This window comes from Chiloscyllium punctatum, chromosome 19 (assembly GCF_047496795.1).
Source record: "Chiloscyllium punctatum isolate Juve2018m chromosome 19, sChiPun1.3, whole genome shotgun sequence".
NCBI classification, from domain to species: Eukaryota; Metazoa; Chordata; class Chondrichthyes; order Orectolobiformes; family Hemiscylliidae; genus Chiloscyllium; species Chiloscyllium punctatum.
The window spans coordinates 94,289,577-94,310,115 of NC_092757.1; the positions used below are offsets into that span (position 1 = coordinate 94,289,577).

The following is a 20,539-nucleotide window of genomic DNA, read 5'->3' on the forward strand; positions in this document are numbered from 1 at the left end:
TTGTACTTTGTTATGCACAAGGCCGGATAAGGCAAGAGATAAACAATAGTAATGGGCACCGGGTTTGGAGTAGTGAATCTGATATAAGATATGTACTCGCTAAACTCTGTGTGTCTATTTTAGGCACCACGCTTGCAACCGTATAATAAACATATTGATTGCTTCAGACATTGTCTCGGACTGAAATTATTGAAGTGAGTGAGCTTTGTTTCTCCATCCGCGTGCTCCAGTTTCCTCCCACAGTCCAAAAATATGCAAGTTAGGTGAATTGGCCAGTCTAAATTGCCCGTAGTGTTGGGTGAAGGGGTAAATGTAGGGAAATGGGAATGGGTTTGGGTGGGTTGCTCTTCGGAGGGTCAGTGTGGACTTGTTGGGCCGAAGGGCCTGTTTCCACACTGTAAGTAATCTAATGTACAAACTCCACACAGATAGTAGTCCAAAGATGGCAGTTTCCTTCATCAAAGACATTAGTGAACCAACAGTGATTAACATTAGGGTGATGTTTTAAAATTTAATTCAAACCCACCCAGTGCCAAAGCAAGAGTCAGACCCAGGTTCCCAGGACAGTACCTGGGTCTCTGGATTTATTACCGCTGGGGAATAGCACAAGGCCTTCTCATCCTCCCAAGACAGCAGGTTAAGGGCCGGTTCTGTCTGAGACCAGTTTGTGGGTTGGTTTCTGGGTGTATATCTCTTGTCCATCGTCCCTGCAGCGGCTCTGGGCGGAGTTTGGGGCCAGTCACGTATCTCTGCGGCATCACAATCGCTTTATGAAGCCAGGGGCGGAGCGTGGAAAACCGCATTCAGGGCTAATCCGGCTGGAGACACGGAGCAGAACCGGAGTTAGAGTGAGAGAAGACGGCAGCCGTGTTGGTGAGGAACAGGTTGAATTGGCGGCGAGAGGCGAAGCCGGGGGGTGGGGGGGGGGTTTCTCACTGAGTTGATGTAGGATTAATTCCCCGGTGTTTCAATCCAGAGTGGTTACAATGAAATTTTAAATTATTGTTCACGTTATTTTTGTTAAGCGAGGGGATCATTTTAAAATTGTTTACTTTGGCGGGCCGTGGGGTTTTTGATGCTTCAGTTTAATGTAATAGTTCTTTTTCTATTTTGTGAATTTTGACTGGAGAGATGAACCAGGCGGCCATTTGAACGCAGCGACAGACTCAGTCCTAATGTCGCCTTCCCGCAGTGAAGCCTCTCTCTGGTGACCTTACCCCAACTGGGGTTATTAGAAACCAGCAAAGCGCTTGATACACAAGAAACACACCATTAATCAGCGCAGGTTCCTTTCCTGTAGGACCTCCGAATTCTGAGAAACACATTGAGTACAGAATGCAAGCTCCGTTTGAAGAGCAAATACGGGCAAGATGTGCCGAACAGTCTGTATCTGAACCTTAAAGCTTCCTCTACACTGTCCCCATCAAACACTCCCAGAACAGGTAAAGTTCAGGGTCAGGCGTCTACTAAAGTGACTTGAGTGAGTTGTATTACTTTCCCAGGATAGTGAGGACTGTAGATGGTGGAGAGTCAGAATCGGTAAAGTGTGGTGTTGGAAATGACACCGCGGGTTAGGCAGCATCTGAGGGACGGGAGTCGACATAACCCTTCATCAATTACGGGGTGCCCATTTACTACCCCCAGCCAGGTCAATATCCCATGCTGTGTGGTCTCCCTGAGAGTAATGTGACTGGATTGAGGATGTGTTGTATGAGTTATAGATGTTTTTTTCAAAGGTATTCGGTTTAAGGAGCGTAAACGTGATCTTTTTAATACTTATTTCTGTATTGCATGTGAAGCCCTGTGCACAAATCTAACGCGCATTGCTCAGTTACATCTCTCTCCCCATGCTTTCTGGTGTATGTGAGATACAAGTTCCAAGCACCCCAGATTTCACTCCATGACCTTGAGAATCAGTGAGGAGGACATTGGCCAGAGTTACGCCACATGTGACCACTTGCAGCATCGGAACCACACGGATGTCTGTTGTCGCAGAGATCAGGGAGGCTGAAGCCAGATTCGGATAGATGATGCCTTTTTGAATCTAATGTGTTTGTCACTGGATTCTTGGTAAGAGAGACTAGTTTTGAGGCAGTGTTCGGTTAGTTATGATACAGTACTGTGAAACATGTGTTGGAAAGAGACTATTGTAGGCTGTCTGACCTGCCCAGATTTGTCCAAATGCTGTACAATATTACTGATTGTTCAGCTGCCAAGTGTCTATATTGTGAAGTTGTCAGTTTGATCAGACTGACCAGCATGGATAGCCATTCTGCTTGCTCACTACCCAATTCCCAATTTAAAAGCATTAAATATGTTTGATGTATCCAAAGCTATCTCGTAGATGTTATTCTAGCATTTTACATTGTCTGTGTGCAGTGTAATCTTAAATACCTCAGAAGCTTGGTTATGTAGACTGTAGTAAGGTAACAAGTGGAGGCCATTTAGCTCAGCGGCCAGATGGCTACTGTGTGGTTCAGAATCATGTTAAGATTTCAGGTTCAATTCCTGTTCCAGCTGCAGTGGGTTTGGGACTTGCCTCCTTGACCTGACCCTGAGAATGGAACACACTGCCAGAAAAAAAACAGGTCATGGAGGATAAGCTCTGGTGTTGGGAACAGTCTTTACCCAAAGGCACAGTGTGCTCTTTAATGTCCATTTGGAACATGGTGGGAACGCAGTCCTGAGATTAGGTGCTGCTGCTGTGTGTGTCGGAGGAGGGGAGTGAAAGACCTTGAGTTTCCATCTGTCGTCTTGATTAAAATAACCTAAAGAAAAGAGAGGAATGGTTTTTTTTTGTTTCTCTCTCTTGTTCTTATTCTTATTTCCACCCCCCCCCCCCCCCCCACTGCTTAACTGTGGTAGTGTTTATTTTTCCCCAGCACCCTTGTCATGTGTGTGCAGGTGTAAGACACAGTGAAGAACAAGTGCGGAAATCTTTATTTATATCACACCACCAGGAAGAAAGGAAATACTCGAGTGGCCAATGACGAGCAGTGTCCTTCTCAACAAAGGGCAATGCTGTGTGATCAAAAAGTGAAGGGAAGGGCAGGAATTAAATCAAAATAGAGCTGGAGGGGGGACTAAAACACTCCAACCCATGTGGTGCTGAGGAATGGATTCTTTCCTTTTTCCTGGTTAATTGTATCTCCACTAACTGGTACTTCAGATTATCTGGTCAATTGTTATATCACTGACTGGGATCTTTTGCTGTCTCCTACATTACAACTGACAACCTTTTCAAAACTAACTAATTGGTTATAAAGTTCTTTAGGATCTCTTGAGATTTTCAAGTGTGCTGTGTAATTGCAAATCTATTATTTAAAAATCCTATAATATTTATTTTAAATTTCACATCAGATTTATAATCTTTACTCAATTTCTTTGTTAGACCCGTTGTCCCAACCTACAGTATTTTCATCTGCTATATCGTTTCCTTTCCTTTTCATGGGGTTAAATTCGCTGACTTAGCTCATACTTGCAGTCACTTAGGTAAATACCTCCAGAGCAGGTGATTTTGTTTTTCCATGTGGGTTCTTGGGCTTGGTGGGCACTTTGCAGTAGGAAAAAGTGGGTACTGCAGATGCTGGAGATTAGTCAAGATTAGAATGGTGCTGGAAAAGCACAGCAGGTCAGGCAGCATCTGAGGAGCAGGAAAATCGATGTTTTGGGCAAAAGCCCTTCAAGTTGCAGTATGCTGAAACAGCTGCATTTACAACTGACCTTTCACTCCTCTGATTTACTCAAACTGTCTCTTCAGCCCTTGATTTTTTGTTCTTCCCCTCCTCCTATACCTTCTCACTTTGCATTGCAAGATGGCTTTCTTCAAATTTATGAAGTGTTGTTTTAAGAGTGGACTGTGTAACACGAGGGTGGAATGATGGTGTGTGCAATTTGAAGAAATTACTTGAGGCAATGTTGCTAGAATTTCTTTCTGGTGCTGGTGGAAACTATGATGTCTGATCCAAAGCCTCGAAACGTTAGCTTGCTTTTTCTCCATGGATGCTGCTTGACCCAGTGTGATCCTCCAGCATTTTGTTTCCAGCCTACTAATACTCAGTGTTTTGACTTGTACTTTAGCTACTGTTGGGCACAAAGAGGCAAAAGCCAATATATCTTAGCAACGTGCCTTTTGGAGAAGGGGAAAATTGGGATTAAAGATGTGTAATTTGTCCCTGTGTATTTTGTGTTTCTCTTCACTTAAAGTTCCTACCCGGTCCTAGCGCTGAACTCCCATCCTTTATCAAGTTTTGTTTCTCATCTGCTCTCACTGACCTCTCCAGGTTCACCTTCAGTAGGGAGGTGGTGACCTCGGGGTCTGTTGTTTGATCATTAGTTAAGACGTACGGGTAATATCCCAGGTTTGAACCTCATGATGGCAGATGGTGGAATTTGAATTCGATTTTAAACAAAAATCTAGATGTAACCATCTAATGATGATAATGAAACTACTGTCAGTTGTCAGGAGAAACCCATCTGGTTCATTGTTGTCCTTGAGGGAAGGAAATTGTTGTCCTTACCTGGCCTAGTCTCAATCTGATTCCAAACCCACAGCAATGGGCTTGACTCTCAATAAGCTTCCAGCCAATGAGAATGGGCAATAAAATGCTGATCTAGTGAGTGATGCCCACATCCCATGAAGGAGTTTAAAAGTAAACGTGTCCTTGAGAAAAACAATTACTTGTATTTATGTAGCACTATAAGGTCCTTTTTTAAATAGGGGCATTACTAAACAATGTTTTGACATTCCGGCAAGGGAGAGATATAAGGGCTATATAAAACTAAAACAAAGATAATGATTTTAATAGGAAATACAGGTACAGAGACATATTGTGAGGGAATTATGCAGTTATTTGCCTGGGCAATCTGTCAAAGGATAGAGTGGGGAGTATGGGTATCTTAGACAGTTTCAAGAGTGAACAAAGTTAGGGATTGGGAGAAGATGAGACCAATGGAGGAATTTGAGTACACAGATGAGACTATTGGAATCATCACTTACATCAACAAATGCAGGTTGGTGGGTGCATGGGACTTTGTTTAAGTTGGTACATGGGCAGCTGAATTTTGCAGAATTCCGAGCATAGAAGGGAGGAAGTATGAGCCTGACCAGAAGTACTTTAATCAGTATTAGGGATAACAATGGCATTTAATAAGGATTTCAGCAGTAAATGAGCAGAGGTAGAGAAGGGTGATGATATTATTATGTAGAAGCAAGCAGTCCTAACAAGAGTGCAGATATGTCAATAGACCTCCCCTGAAGGTTGCTTCAAACTGTTAGTAGCAACTTGCCTTTTGTTCTTAATATCACATTCCCACTGCATTGCTGATCACTGACCTCTTCTTTTTGGCTTCCATCTTAACTAATATTGTTAATTATTTTGTGGCCTATGGTACCCTGTATTGCTCTCATCAAATAAGTGTAATTATCCCAATTGCAAAATCTACTTTGACCTTTACCTGTCTGAAGTCCTTGAATGTGTTGTCATCTTTGCCTACACCAATCCCATCTTGTATCTGAATCCATCCAATTTGGTTTCTGCCCCATCACAGTACCAACACTGACCTCCTCAAAGTATTATTACAGTGGCTACAGAAAATTAGCCCAATTTGACCTCTCTGAAGCCTCAGACCTCTTTTAAGATACTTATACTCCCCCAGTCCATCCTTTACAGCATCCTTCCATTGTCTAGGTAAAAGCTATGTAATTCCCTCACTAAATCTATCTTTACTCATGGTAAACTACATAATTCTTCACCATTGTTTTGCTGGGTGGGATGTACTTACTCAATTCCATTCTTATCTATTCATTTTTACAGTCAGAGAATTGTCTCTGACTCTGATAGCCTTCCTGTCTGCTCCCACCCAATTCTTCTGGAATCCACTTAAACTGCTTTTTGGTGTCCTATTACATTCCATCCATATGTTACCTCTTGTTATGCCTCACTGGGTCAGCAGGTAGTCCTACCTGCCTATCTTCTTTTCCACCTATCCACTCCACCCTCTCCTCCTTGACCTATCACCTTCATCCCCTCCCCCACTCACCCATTGTACTCTATGCTACTTTCTCCCCACCCCCACCCTCCCCTAGCTTATCTCTCCATGCTTCAGGCTCACTGCCTTTATTCCTGATGAAGGGCTTTTGCCCGAAACGTCGATTTCGAAGCTACTTGGATGCTGCCTGAACTGCTGTGCTCTTCCAGCACCACTAATCCAGAATCTGGTTTCCAGCATCTGCAGTCATTGTTTTTACCAGGTAGGAAATCAAGCCCTTCTAGTCCCAGAGTCCTTGCAATAATTAACAATTTTTATAAAAGTAGGGAGCATTTCCAAACTTGTCTGATTTTCAGACCCAGTTTGATAGAAACCATAGGCCAGGTTGTGTAATTAATCAGAATTTCATTTATTCCAAATGAATAGACTCTAGCTACACAAACAATTACACATTGTAGGAGTGCAGAGAGGTTCACTCGGCTGATTCTGAAGTTTTGGATTGGCTTATGAGGAGAGATTGAGTAGACTGAGACTACATTCATTGCAATTTAGAAGAATGAGAGGGGATCTTATAGAAACATAAATTTATGAAGGGGATGGATAAGAGAAGCAGGGAGGTTGTTCCCATTGGTGGGTGAAACAATAACTGGGGCAGAGCCTCAAAATAAGAGGGAGCAGATTCAGGACTGGGTTGAGGAGGATCTTTTTCACCCAAAGGATTGTGATTCTGGAATTCCCTGTCTTGTGAAGCAGTTGAGGCAATCTCATTAAATGTTTTTAAGGCAAAGATTTTTGAACAGTAAAGAAATTAATGGTTATGGTGAATGGGCCGGTAAATGGAACTGAGTCCACGAAAAGATCAGCCCTGATCTTGTTTAATGGCGGAGGTGTCTCGATGTGCCAGATGACCTATTCCTGCCCCTAGTTCTTATATTCTTGTGAAGGTCAGCATACATCTCTCCATGCTTCAGGCTCACTGCCTTTATTCCTGATGAAGGGCTTTTGCCCGAAACGTCGATTTCGCTGCTCGTTGGATGCTGCCTGAACTGCTGTGCTCTTCCAGCACCACTAATCCAGTATTTGGTTTTCAGCATCTGCAGTCATTGTTTTTACCTTGTTGATCCAACTTGACAGGCTATCCCTGGGTTGTGAATGGGTTCTGTCCTGGAATCCATTCGTAAGCCGACACCTACATAAGTTGGAACACCATACAGGACAATATAAAAGAGCTGTTCCTAAGTACAATAAACATTGTACGTCAGATCTTTAAAATCCTTGTATGAGGTTGTGTTTGTAAATTTGATTGCTTCCTGTACTAAAAACTCGAACTCCCATTTATAAATGTCCCCTCTATACATACACACAAATAATGATCATTGGTGTTGTGAAAACTGGGACATCTGGTCAGTGATCTCTGATTTACAGGCCTGCTGAGGTGGGTCTTGGTCATTGTACCCCGGATGCTTTCACTGGTTTGCAGAGGCAGTGGGCTAGATGATTCAAAATGTTACAGCCGACAGCAACCACAGACAGAAAGATAAACCGTTTTTCTTCAGGTTTAAAGTAGTGCTTACTGCAGAGAACAAGAGAGCTCCTTTAATTGGTGGTGGTGTTAGGAACAAATGGAACAGGGAATAGGAGTTTTCAGAACAAAAAGCAAAGGGGGATGCTCATGGTAGTACAAGAGATTTTAGATTTTATTAAAGCACTAATGGTAGAAAGTAGGTGAGCTTTGCTCAGAGCAGTCCCATACAGATAAGTCACTGCGGAGATGTAATTAAAGTGGAAGACAGAGTTCGTGATGATTTTGTATTCAAAATGACACTTTTCATGACAGATGATGAGTTCCTTCAGCCTTTGTTATTATAAAGTCATAGAGATGTACAGCCATGGAAACAGACCCTTCGGTCCAACTCGTCCACGCTGACCAGATATTCCAACCCAATCTAGTCCCACCTGCCAGCGTCAGGCCCATATCCCTCCAAACCCTTCCTATTCATATACCCATCCTGATGCCTTTTATATGCTGTAATTGTATCAGCCTCCATCACTACTTGTGGCAGCTCATTCCATACACTTACCACCCTCTGCGTGAAAAAGTTGTCCCTCGGGTCCCTTTTATATCTTTCCCCTCTCACCTTAAACCTGTGCCCTCTAGTTCTGGATTCCCCCACCCCAGGGAAAAGACCTTGTCTATTTATCTGACCCATGCCCCTCATGATTTTATAAACCTCTATAAGGTCACCTCTGTCTCCAATCTCCAGGGAAAACAGCCCTATCCTGTTCAACCTCTCCCTGTATCTCAAATCCTCCAACCCTGGCAACATCCTTGTAAATCTTTTCTGAACCCTTTCAAGTTTCACAACATCCTTCCAATAGGAAGGAGACCAGGATTACATGCAATATTCCAACAGTGGCCTAACTAATGTCCCATATGGCCGCAACATGACCTCCCAACTCCTGTACTCCGTGCTCTGCCCAATAAAGGAAAGCATTTCAAACGTAGTCTTCACTATTCTACCGACCTGTGACTCCACTTTCAAGGAACTATGAACCTGCACTCCAAGGTCTTTGTTCAGCAACACTTTCCAGGACCTTACCAATAAGTGTATAAGTCCTGCTTTGCTTTCCCAAAGTGCAGCACCTCACATTTATCTAAATTAAAATCCATCTAAGCCCATTGGCCCATCTGATGAAGATCCCATTGGACTCTGAGGTAACTTTTGCTGTCTACCAGACCTTCAATTTTGGTGTCATATGAAAACTTACTAAATTATACTTCCTATGTTCACATTCAAATCATTTCTATAAATGACAAAAAGCAATGGACCCAGCACCAATTCTTGTGGCACACCAACGGTCACAGGCTTTCAGTCTAAAGAGCAACTCTGCACCACCACCACCCTCTGACTCCTCCCTTTGAGCCAGTTCTGTATCCAAATGGCTTGTTCTCCCTGAATTCCATGAGGTCTAACCTTGCTAACCAGTCTCGCATGGGGAACTTTGTCGAACACCTTACTGAAGTCCATATAGATCATATCCACTGCTCTGCCCTCATCAATCCTCTTTGTTACTTCCTCAAAAAACTCAATCAAGTTTGAGAGACATGATTTCCCACGCACAAAGCCATGTTAATTACCCTTGATCAGTCCTTGCCTTTCCAAATAGATTTACATCCTCTCTCTCTGGATTCCCTCCAACAACTTGTTGACCACCGAGGTCAGGCTCACCGGTCTATAGTTCCCTGGCTTGTCTTTACCGCCCTTCTTAAATAGTGGCACCACATTAGCCAACCTCCAGTCTTCCGGCACCTCACCTGTGACTATCAATGATACAGATATCTCAGCAAGGGGCCCAGCAGTCACTTCCCTAGCTTCCCACAGAGGTCTTGGGTACACCTGATTAGGTCCTGGGGATTTATCCACTTTTATGCATTGAACATAGAACAATACAGTGCAAAACATCAGATCTTCAGCATCTGCAATACTTTTAGTTTTGTATTTGACCCAAGTAGACCCCTTTTTCTTTCTTTCTTTCTTTCCCACACCTACTTTTACAGTAACTTTGACTTTTCATGTTCTGTAATTCCGCTTCCCCCCCCACCCCAAGAGACCTGGGTCATTTCATTCATTTTTTTCCTCTCTGTTTGAGAAGCTAAGAGCTGTATTATAAAAGGATTTGGCTGATTGAGATCAGCACAGTTTTACACTTCATCTCCTCAGTAAATGCAAAAGAATGCCAGGATCTGTGGCAAACTTGTTTTGCAGGAAAAAAAGGGTAAAGTTTCTGCATGTGTTTATGCTGGTTACCTTTGAAAATAGATGATCCTTGAGTAGTGAAGGGAAATTTCAGTGCACAAAGCCATGTTTCAGTCTTTGCCAGCAGCACTATGGTGAATGGGAGGGTGAAGGGAACAGAGGACATTAAATTTAAATGAGTGTAATGAATGCAAGAGAAAATCCTATTGTCTAAGTGCTGTGAAAACCGCAATGAACCATTGAGCCCCACAGCCAAGATGTAACAATTCCAAACTTCGTTTTAAGAAATGACAGCCTCGCGGTCCTTGTATTCACTTAATTTAAGCTGAGACAAAGTTTTGTGCTTACAGATTTTACAGAATGCTAAGGTACAGGGGAAGAAGTTAAATTTGCTTAATTTTCTTTTTAAAAAAGTTAACCTCACTTTGTATCCTGAGGATGGTGACTCGATATTGAATTACAGTGCCATTGACCCTCTGCTTTGTCTTCGAACCAGGCAGGCAATACTTATAAAAAGAACTGAAAACTGCTCAGGCAGATTTGTTGAAATTACAAATCACCAATCTGAGTGTATTATTAAAATTTATCAAAGGTATTAAGGGATATGGGCCAATGGCAGGTATGTGGAAGTGGGTCATAGATCAGCCATGATCTAATTGAACGGTAGAATAGGCTTGAGTGGCTGAATGGCCTCCTTCTGTTCCTATGTGTACAACAAGCAACAAGAGGAGGCCACTCAAACCATAGCCTGTTCAGTCATTCAATAAAATCACGGCTGATCTGATTGGAATGTCAACTTTATATTCCTGCTTAGCTCCAATAATCTCTCATCTCCTTGGTAAACAACAATTGCCTTCCTCTGCCTTTTAAAAAAATATTTAAAGATTCTGTATTCTGCACCTTTGAAGGGAATTCCAAAGACATTTGACCCTTTTTTTTTAAAGAGGAAAAGAGGTTTCCTCATCTGTCCTAAATTAGCAATCTATTATTTTTAAACTGTGACCCCTTGTTCTATATTGTCCCACCAAAGAAAATTTCTTTCACCAATTGCAGATGCTGAAGATCTGAAACGATAACAGAAATTGCTTGAGAAACTCAGCAAGAAAGTGAAGTTGCAGGTGGATAGGATAGTGAAGAAGGCATGTTGTAAGCTTGCCTTCATTGGTCAGTGCATTGAGTATAGGGGTTGAGAGGTCATGTTGTGGCTGTACAGGTCATTGGTTAGGCCAGTTTCGGAATACTGAATGAAATTCTGGTCTCCCTGCTATAGGAAGGATGTTATGAAACTTGAAAAGGTTCAGAAATTATTTACAAGGATGTTGCTGGGATTGGCTTGTTTGAGCTATGGGGAGAGGCTGAGGCTCTTTTTTTCCCCTGGAGTGTCAGAGACTGAGGGGTGACCTAACAGAGACTTCTAAAATCATGAGTGGCATGAATAGGTTGAACAGCCAAGGTCCTTTCCCTTGGGCTGGGAAAGTCAAAAGCTCCAGGGCATAAGTTTAACATGAGAGGAAAAAGACTTAAAAGGGACCTAAGGTTCAACTTTTTCAAGCAGAGGGTGGTGCGTGTATGGAATGAGCTGCCAGAGGATGTGGTGGAGGCTGGGTTTAGAGGGATATGGGCCAAATGCTAGCAAATGGGGCTAGATTCGTTTAGGATATCTGGTCATCATGAATGAGTTGGACTGAAGGTCTGTTCCCATGCTGTCTAACCGTTTGACTCTAAGACTGGCAGTATCTGTGGAGAGAAAGCAGATTAACATTTCAAGTCCAGTGATCTTTCTTCAGAAGTTTAGTCTAGTAAACCCTTTCTGGATTGCTTCCAATGCATTGGTATCTTTCTATAAGTATGATGACCATTTACTGGACTCTAGTACTATACAATCTGTGCTTTTCCAGTGCCACACTTTTTGACTCTGATTCTCCTGATATCCAGATCTCCCTGCATCTCAGCTCTGCAACCTCTTATCGGTTAGATAATGTGCTTTCATATTCCTCTGCCAAAATAAACAATTGCACATTTTCCCAAATTGTACTCCATTGCCAATCTTTGCTGATCCCCAATTTTTAAGATTCTGCCTTCCACTTTCAAGAATAAAGTCCACTTTAAATAGTATTATTAGATCACCACAATCATCTAAACTAGAGAGAATAATCCAAATTTGTGGAACTAATCCTTTACTTTAAGCCTTTTAAACTATGGTATTCTGGTGAATTGAAGGCCAATATTCTACTTCAGAACTTTTGAATAGATACTCAAAGCTTCACATTGTCTTCTTTATTTTAATATTGTAATCTCCTCGAGATAAAAGTTAATGTCCCACAACCTTTTTGATTCCTATTCACACCTTTGCAAAAAGGTAAATGTTCCAGAAATGTTGTTTAAATTTGTAAGTTTTCATCTGAAATTGAAAATATAAATCAAGAGTCCTGACCTATTCCTGCCATACTCCAATATCAGCTGACACATTACATTTAAGTTTGATTGTCGCAAGAACTTAAAGGGCACCAATAAATTTAGGGTAGCTTTTGGGAGATTTAAAGACTTGATTCTTCGTGGTGTTCTCTTGGAAAAGACTGAGAATAATAAGATGAAAGAAAGGCTCTGATTTACCAATTTGATTATGGGAACGGCCTATGATTTTCTTTAACATCTTTCTTACAGTTTTGGTCATACATATTCGATTTAGAAGATGACGTACCAATTTCCCGCACTCACTCCTGCCCAGAAGAAGGAGCTGTCTGAAATAGCTTTGAAGATCACCTGCCCTGGTAAGGGTATCCTAGCTGCTGATGAGTCCGTGGGTGAGTGTCTCCTACCTTTTTTTGGTTTCCTATTTTGTGACTTATTGGTTGCAATGACAGCCATGAGGGCTTGGGAGGGGAATGGGTGTTTGTACAACTGAACTAGACTCTGATTCCCACTTTTTCAGTGACGTGTTAACATTTACTAAAAACTTAACTTCGATGAGTACAATAAGCATGCTGTACACTTTATGCAGATCCTGTCTTATCAAACAATTGCACAAAGTTAGCTCTGTACAGCTGATAGAAAATGGGGGGAACAAAAATACCCAGATAAAGAAAACTTTTTTGTGACCATTGAAAGGGAAACTGTATTCAATCCTCCAGGTCAAGCACTCCCAAACCCCCATGGGCATGGCTTCTGACTTTGTAAAATTTATTCTATATCCTGAGAAGATGCCAAATAATTTAATTCTTTGTATTAGCTGGGATACAGACTTTTCCGGGTTAGCCCAAAATAGGAGGACATCATCAGTGTAGAGAGTAATTTTGTGCTGTCCCATTTCTACTTTTGGCACCACTATTTCAGGGTCCTTCTGAATGGCCTCTGCCAATGGTTCAATCACTGAGGTAAATAACAGCCTGTCCCGATGCTAACATTATCTGATTTAACGCTGTTCGTAAGAACTGGTGCCACCCACCTAACAAGTGTTCTAGGACACCAGAAAGGTATGACCATTCTACCCAATCAATGCCTTTTCCGCATTGAATGAGACCACCCAACCTGGAATTAACCTTTGCTGGTATACCTGCACTATACTCAGCACCCTCCTGATGTTATTAGAAGAGCCCTTAATGAAGCCTGTCTGGGTTGTCTTTTATAATAGTGTGCAGTACATCTTCCAATCTCAGGGCCAGCATCTTTGACAGGATTTAAAAGTCTACATTCAGCAACGAGATGGGCCTATAAGAGGCACACTCCTCGGTCTTTTCCTTTCTTTAGAATGAGGGAGATATCTGCCTCAAGAGAGGGCAGAGGCAGTTCTGGTTGTATGAGAGATTATACATTCCCAGGATTGGATAGCCAACATGTTGATTAACTCCTTGTAGAACTCACTTGGGAACCCATCTGGGCCCAGTGCTTTGCCACTTTGGAGCTGTCTTCGTGCCTGTCGCACCTCCTGTGTTGTGAGGGGTGCGTTTAAAAGGGAGCCTGCTCTGCGGTTATACCAGGAAGATCCAAATTCTTGAAAAAGGATTCTATGATTGCCATCCCATCCTCGCAGCCCTCTGACTGGTAAAACTCTGCATAAAATTTTAGAAATATGACATTAATCTTTTTCAACTTGAGTGATCGTATCAGTTCTCTCCCTAATGGACAAAATTGCCTACGGAGCAGTATTCTTCTTAGCCAGATACCTACCTGGCTTATCCCTTTTTTTTCAAATAACCTTTTGATTTGCAAAGGAGACCTCTCTTTGCCTCCTGAATAAGCACTGAATTCAGAACAGCCAGGTGGGCTGTGACCCTCTGCAGCTTGATCACAGACAGTCTGTTGTAATATGTTGACTCTGCTGCTTTTAGCCTGACCTTGAGCATCGTTGCTGCTCACCTTTCTGCCTCTCTGCCTTTTCCTGGTTGCTGAATGAGGTAATCAAACCCCTTAAGTATGCCTTGGCGGTCTCCCAAAGCACTGACAGATTATTGGCCGTACCCGAACTGATGTCCAGAAGGCGCCAGACTCCCTTGTGAGGTACTCTATAAATTTACTATCCTCCAAAAGAAATGCATCCATGCACCAGTGTTGGGTGCCTTAATCTTGACATCTTCACTCTGCCATATGGTCCGAGATAACAATGTTCCCAATCCTGCAGGATAACGCTGAACCCAAACAGACCAATTGAGTAAAGAACATATCAATTCTCGTGTGGAACTTGTGCAGGTTGGAGTAGAAGATAAAATCCCTACCATTAGGGTGGAGACATCTCCACACATCCACCAACCCCAACTCCCCACACGAGCTCACTAACTGTCTGGATCGTGGGGAGATACCCAAGAGACCCCTTGGCATCCTGCCCACCTCAGGGTCCATGAAACAGTTAAAGTCTCCTCCTAAGATCACATGGCGCATGCCCAAGAGCCATTAATTTTGAGATTGCGTCAATAAAGAATTTAAGGGTGTGCGCTGGGAGACAATGGACAATCGGGATGCAATACTCTTTCCTGCGTATTAAGGCCTTGAGAATGATTAACTGCCTGTATTCATCCTTTATTTGTTCTACTATCTGGAATGGGAAGTTCCTTTTGTAGTAGTATGGCCACTCCCCTACTTTTGGAGTTGTAAGAGAAGAACACCTTCCTGCTGCAACTTCAAATGTTCCCTGTCAGTTGTGTGTTTCCTGCAGCAAAGCGATGTCAACTCTATCCTCTCTAAGGTTTGAGAGCACTTTCTTTCTTAATTTGGAGATGCCAGTGTTGGACTGGGGTGTATAAAGTTAAAAATAAGCCAACACCAGGTTATAGTTGACAACCACCAGCTGAAGGAGCAGCGCTTCGAAAGCTAGTGCTTCCAATTAACCCTGTTGGACTATAACCTGGTGTTTGGGTGATTTTTGACCTTTTTTTAATTGGAGAATGGCTCTCTTTCTATATTCCACGAATCACTAGCCATGACAGCATACAGCAGCCCGTGGTCCCCCAAGACATTCATGGCACGTTGAGTGGAAAAAACGCAGAATTTATAAAATCTAAATCTATCCCTACAAATATTACTAACACTAAAAAACCACTGCGCTTAACTTAACCTAACAAACATATAAGCAACAAATCACTGGAGATTTGCCCCCTCTCCCATAGGGGGCATTTGTTCCAAACCTTACAGCCATCCTAATTCCTTCCAGCTAAGGCTGCACCCCAGACCCAAGCAAAACCAAGGCAAAGAAACCTATTATTTACACTAATGGGAGTTAACATTGGGCACCCACCCTGTCCCTTCCATACATTGACCCCATTCATCTCCCATAAAAGAAATAACCACCCTTCACCATTGTCCATAACTGCCTTTTTTCTGCCCCCAACCTGGATCGCTTACCTCCGAGTCCAAAAACTTCCTCGCTTTTATTGCCGAATCAAAATTACAAACTGACCCTCCATGATTAAAGCGCAATCATGAAGTTAAAGGGTACCTCAAACAGTGTTGCATATTCAAGTCTCTCAATTTCTTCTTGATTTAGAGCTTTTAGATATAGAATCCCGACAGTGTGGAAACAGGGCCTTTTGGCCCAACAAATCCATACCAATCCTTCGAAGAGTAACCCACCCAGGCTCATTCCCATACGTTTACCCCAGACTAATACACCTAACCTACACATCCCTGAACACCATGGGCAATTTAACATGGCTATTTCACTTAACCTGTACATCTTTGGATTGTGGGAGAAATCCGGAGCACCCGGAGGAAACCCACACAGACACTGGGAGAATGTGCAAACTCCCCACAGACAGTCGCCCGAAGCAGGAATATAACCTGAGGCAACAGTGCTAACCACTGAGTCACCGTGCTGCCCCAATGGTGAGCCAGAATTAGATTGGGGTGAACAAAGTTTAAAAATTACACAAAACCAGGTTATAGTCCAACAGGTTTATTTGGAAGCACTAGCTTGCAGAGTGCTGCTCCTTCATCAGTTGGTTGTGGTGTATAAGATCGTCAGAGACAGAATTTAAAGCAAAAGTTTACAGAGTGGTGGAACTGAAATTATATATTGAAAAAGACCTGGATTGCTTGTTAGTGCTTCCAAATAAATCTGTTGGACTATAACCTGGTGTTGTGTGATTTCTAACAATTTATTCTTGACTTCATCAAAGGATTTTCTCTTCTTGATTACGGCCCCAGAGAAGTCTTGTAAAAGCATCACTTTCGACCCTTTGTACTGCAGGGCCTGTGAATCACTTCCCAGTCTTCTGGAAGCTTCCATTATCAGCTGCTTCTCTTTATAACACTGTAGTTGCGCTAGGACCGGGTGGGTGCACTGATCTGATCCAGATCTGTGCATCGTGATCCGGTAGGTCTGCTCCACATTCACCCGGCCTGACTTGACCTCGAGCCCCAGGAGCTGAGGGAGCCATGTTCCAGGAAGGTAACCAGACCCTTACCTTCCTCATGCTCTGGGAGGCCAACAATCCGTAAGTTCTTCCTCTGACCTCGATTTTCAATGTTGTCAACATGATCCAAAAGGGCCCGAACCTGGTTTTCCAGTGTTTGGATCTGTCCCTCTGAATTCTCTGCCACGGTCTCTGGCGCCGCGGTCTTTTGGCCGCCTCGCGTGTCGGTCCAGTGCTTGGATCTCCTCGTGCTTTTTTAGCATGGCGGAGATCGGTTCCAGCACTGAGTCGATTCTCTCTCTGAGTTTAACAAACTCCGAGACTAGATTCTGTTGGTCCAACCGGTTCAAAGTCACCAACAAGGGAGTCTGGGCCACGGCCGCAGGTATCCTTTGGCTCCTTTTATTTGACTTCATCTCATTTCCAGTTCGTCAGGATCCAAATTTAAAAGGTTATAGGCACTTTATATTTTTTTTGAGTGAACTTTTCTTGAATGAATTTGGGGTGGGGGTGTGTGGTGAAAACACACCTTACTTGAGTTTTGGTGTGGAGTACCAGCATGGCAGACTTATCAGGTTGCTGCTAACTTGGATCTCCCCAGAGATACATTCTTAATCAGAATAGAATACTCTGGGGCTTTGACCTGGTATATTTTCATGCAGCATCCTTCTCCATGGGAATCTATAAAGGGAACCAGTGGCTTGGTGATTGTCATGGATTTTGTGAACTATGTGGCTTTTCTGCTTCTCTTGAAATAAAAAGAGCTAGTTTTGTATTTTTCTTTTACTTCAGCTGAAAACTGAATATCCTATTGACTTAAGGTTTGAAATGTAAAAAAAAATTGGCAAGGGAATTGTAAATTTGCAGAAGATTACATTCAACAGGGGCTATGTTGATCTGCTTGTAATCAGGCAACTTAGTGCTTGGACGATGGACCATAGAGGTAAAAACAATGACTGACTGCAGATGCTGGATACCACATTCTGTATTAGTGGTATTGGAAAAGCACAGCAGTTCAGGCAGCATCCGAGGAGCAGGAAAATCGACGTTTCGGGCAAAAGACCTTCATCAGGAATAGAGGCAGAGTGCCTGAAGGGTGGAGAGATAAATGAGGAGGGTGGGGGTGGGGAGAAAGTAGCATAGAGTACAATAGGTGAGTGGGGGAGGGGATGAAGGTGATAGGTCAGGGAGGAGGGTGGAGTGGATAGGTGGAAAGGAAGATTAGCAGGTAGGACAAGTCATGGGGACGGTGCTCAGCTGGAAATTTGGAACTGGGGTGAGGTGGGGGAAGGGGAAATGAGGAAATTGGTCACGTCCACATTGATCCCCTGGGGTTGAAGTGTTCCGAGGCAGAAGATGAGGCATTCTTCCTCCAAGGTGTCAGGTGGTGAGGGAGCGGTGGTGAAAGAGGCCCAGGACCTCCATGTCCTCGGCAGAGTGGGAGGGGGAGTTGAAATGTTGGGCCACAGGGCGGTGTGGTTGATTGGTGCGGATGTACCAGAGATTTCTCTAAAGCGCTCTGCTCGGAGGCGTCCAGTCTCAATGTAGAAGAGACCGCATCGGGAGCAATAGATAGAATAAATGATATTGGTGGATGTGCAGGTAAAACTTTGGATGTGGAAGGCTCCTTTGGGGCCTTGGATGGAGGTGAGGAAGGAGGTGCGGGTGCAAGTGTTGCAAGTCCTGCGGTGGCAGGGGAAGGTGCCAGGACGGGAGGGTGGGTTGTAGGGGGGCGTGGACCTGACCAGGTAGTCACTGAGGGAAAGGTCTTTGCAGAAGGCGGAAAGGGGTGGGGAGGGAAATATATCCCTGGTGGTGGGGTCTGTTTGGAGGTGGCGGAAATGTCGGCGGATGATTTGGTTTATGCGAAGGGTGGAAGGTGAGCACCAGGGGGGTTCTGTCCTTGTTACTGTTGGAGGGTGGGATCTGAGGGCGGAGGTGCGGGATGTAGACGAGATGCGTTGGAGGGCATCTTTAACCACGTGGGAAGGGAAATTGCAGTCTCTAAAGAAGGAGGCCATTTGGTGTGTTCTGTGGTGGAACTGGTCCTCCTGGGAGCAGATACGGTGGAGGTAGAGGAATTGGGAATATGGGATGGCATTTTTGCAGGCGATAGGGCGGGAAGAGGTGTAATCCAGGTAGCTGTGGGAGTCGGTGGGTTTGTTTTTAAAAAAAGAAAAATGTCGGTAGTCATTAATGGAGATGGAGAGGTCCAGGAAGGGGAGGGAGGTGTCAGAGATGGTCCAGGTAAATTTAAGGTCATGGTGGAATGTGTTGGTGAAGTTGATGAATTGCTCAACCTTCTCGAGGAGCACGAGGTGGCGCCAATGCAGTCATCAGTGTAGCGGAGGAAGAGGTGGGGAGTGGTGCCGGTGTAATTACGGAAGATGGACTGTTCTACGTAGCCAACAAAGAGACAGGTATAGCTGGGGCCCATACGTGTGCCCATGGCTACCCCTTTGGTCTGGAAGAAGTGGGAGGATTCAAAGGAGAAATTGTTAAGGGTGAGGACCAGTTCAGCCAAACGAATGAGTGTTGGTGAAAGGGTACTGTTGGGGACGTCGGGAGAGGAAGAAATGGAAGGCTTGGAGGCCCTGGTCATGGCGAATGGAGGTGTAGAGGGATTGGATATTCATGGTGAGGATGAGGCGTTGGGGGCCGGGGAAACAGAAATCTTGGAGGAGGGTACAGGCGGTGCAGGTTTCCCGGACTATGAGGTTGGAAGCTGTGGGTGGGAGATCTCCTGAGGTGATGAGGTTCTGTATGGTCTGGGAGATGATGGTTTGGTGATGGGAGGGTGGGATCATAGTCGAGGGGGCAGTAGGAGGAGGTGTCCCTGAGTTGGCGTCTGGTTTCAGCGGTGTAGAGGTCAGTGCGCCAGACTACCACTGCACCCCCTCTATCTGCTGGCTTGATGGTGAGGTCGGGATTAGAACAGAGTGATTGGTGGGCAACGTTGAGGGTGAGAGGTTGGAGTGGGGGAGAGGGGTAGGCAGGTTGAGGTGGTTAATGTTAACTCTGGTTTGTGTGCTCTAAGTACATGACCGTTTCATGTCCAATGTATCAACACAAAGCCTGTACATCTATCTTTTTTTTTAAATTTAATAAATAGACTGCTGTTCCTTTTCTTAGGGAGCATGGCCAAGCGACTGAACCAGATTGGTGTAGAGAACACTGAGGAAAACAGACGTATCTACCGGCAGATCTTGTTGACTGCTGATGATCGTATCAAAGATTTTATTGGAGGTGTCATCTTCTTTCATGAAACTTTGTACCAGAGCACTGATGATGGGACACCCTTTGTAAATGTGATCAAAGACAAGGACATTGTTGTAGGAATCAAGGTAAATGGTCAGGATTTGTATTTATCCCTACTCCAATAGGCTGGACTACTCCAAATGGAGCAGTGAAGTTGAGCACTTTTTTTTTTCTCTCCTGGTTAATGGGAGTAGGTCAAGGGATATCCGAACCCTATATTAGTTGTGCACAAATGGTGCACACAGATTTTGGGTTTGAAATTACTGCTTATGGCTGATCAAGAGTTTCAAACATTCACCTTGGGTTGTGTGAGGCAGATTTTGTGTCTCTACTTATTGATAGTAAATAGAGGTAGAATGTTATCTACTACAAATATTTACTCAGGTTTGGTGATGTATATTTTTTTTCCATGTTCTCTTTGTTCAAGGTGTAATGATCTTGATGTCTAAAGCCTTCTGGACTGCAGTCTGTTAGAACCGCAGTATCTAAAAGTAGCACTGCAGCATTCAGACAGGTACTTCTCCACATGAAAGGATAAATGATTAAAAGGCAAATCATAATCTGCCAGACTCTGAGTAGTCCTAATTTGGTTTGGAATAAGCTGATTTTCTCCCAGCCTTTACTTTCCAAAGCTGTGTTTTGTTTGTAGCATTTAATACTTGAATCAAATTAGTGCTGAAATCTCAA

At 43.6% G+C, this 20,539-nt stretch overlaps 1 protein-coding gene across 1 annotated transcript in view; it reads left to right on the forward strand.

Annotated features, from left to right (window-relative positions):
* The first annotated feature begins 724 nt into the window (after positions 1-724).
* Positions 725-20,539, forward strand: part of LOC140491644 (fructose-bisphosphate aldolase C-like) — a 42,281-nt gene continuing 22,466 nt past the window's right edge. The window contains exons 1-3 of the mRNA XM_072590102.1: positions 725-873; positions 12,414-12,553; positions 19,727-19,938. Of these exons, the coding sequence (XP_072446203.1) occupies positions 12,442-12,553; positions 19,727-19,938 (324 nt within the window). The 5' untranslated portion in view covers positions 725-873; positions 12,414-12,441. The remainder of the gene's footprint in view (positions 874-12,413; positions 12,554-19,726; positions 19,939-20,539) is intronic.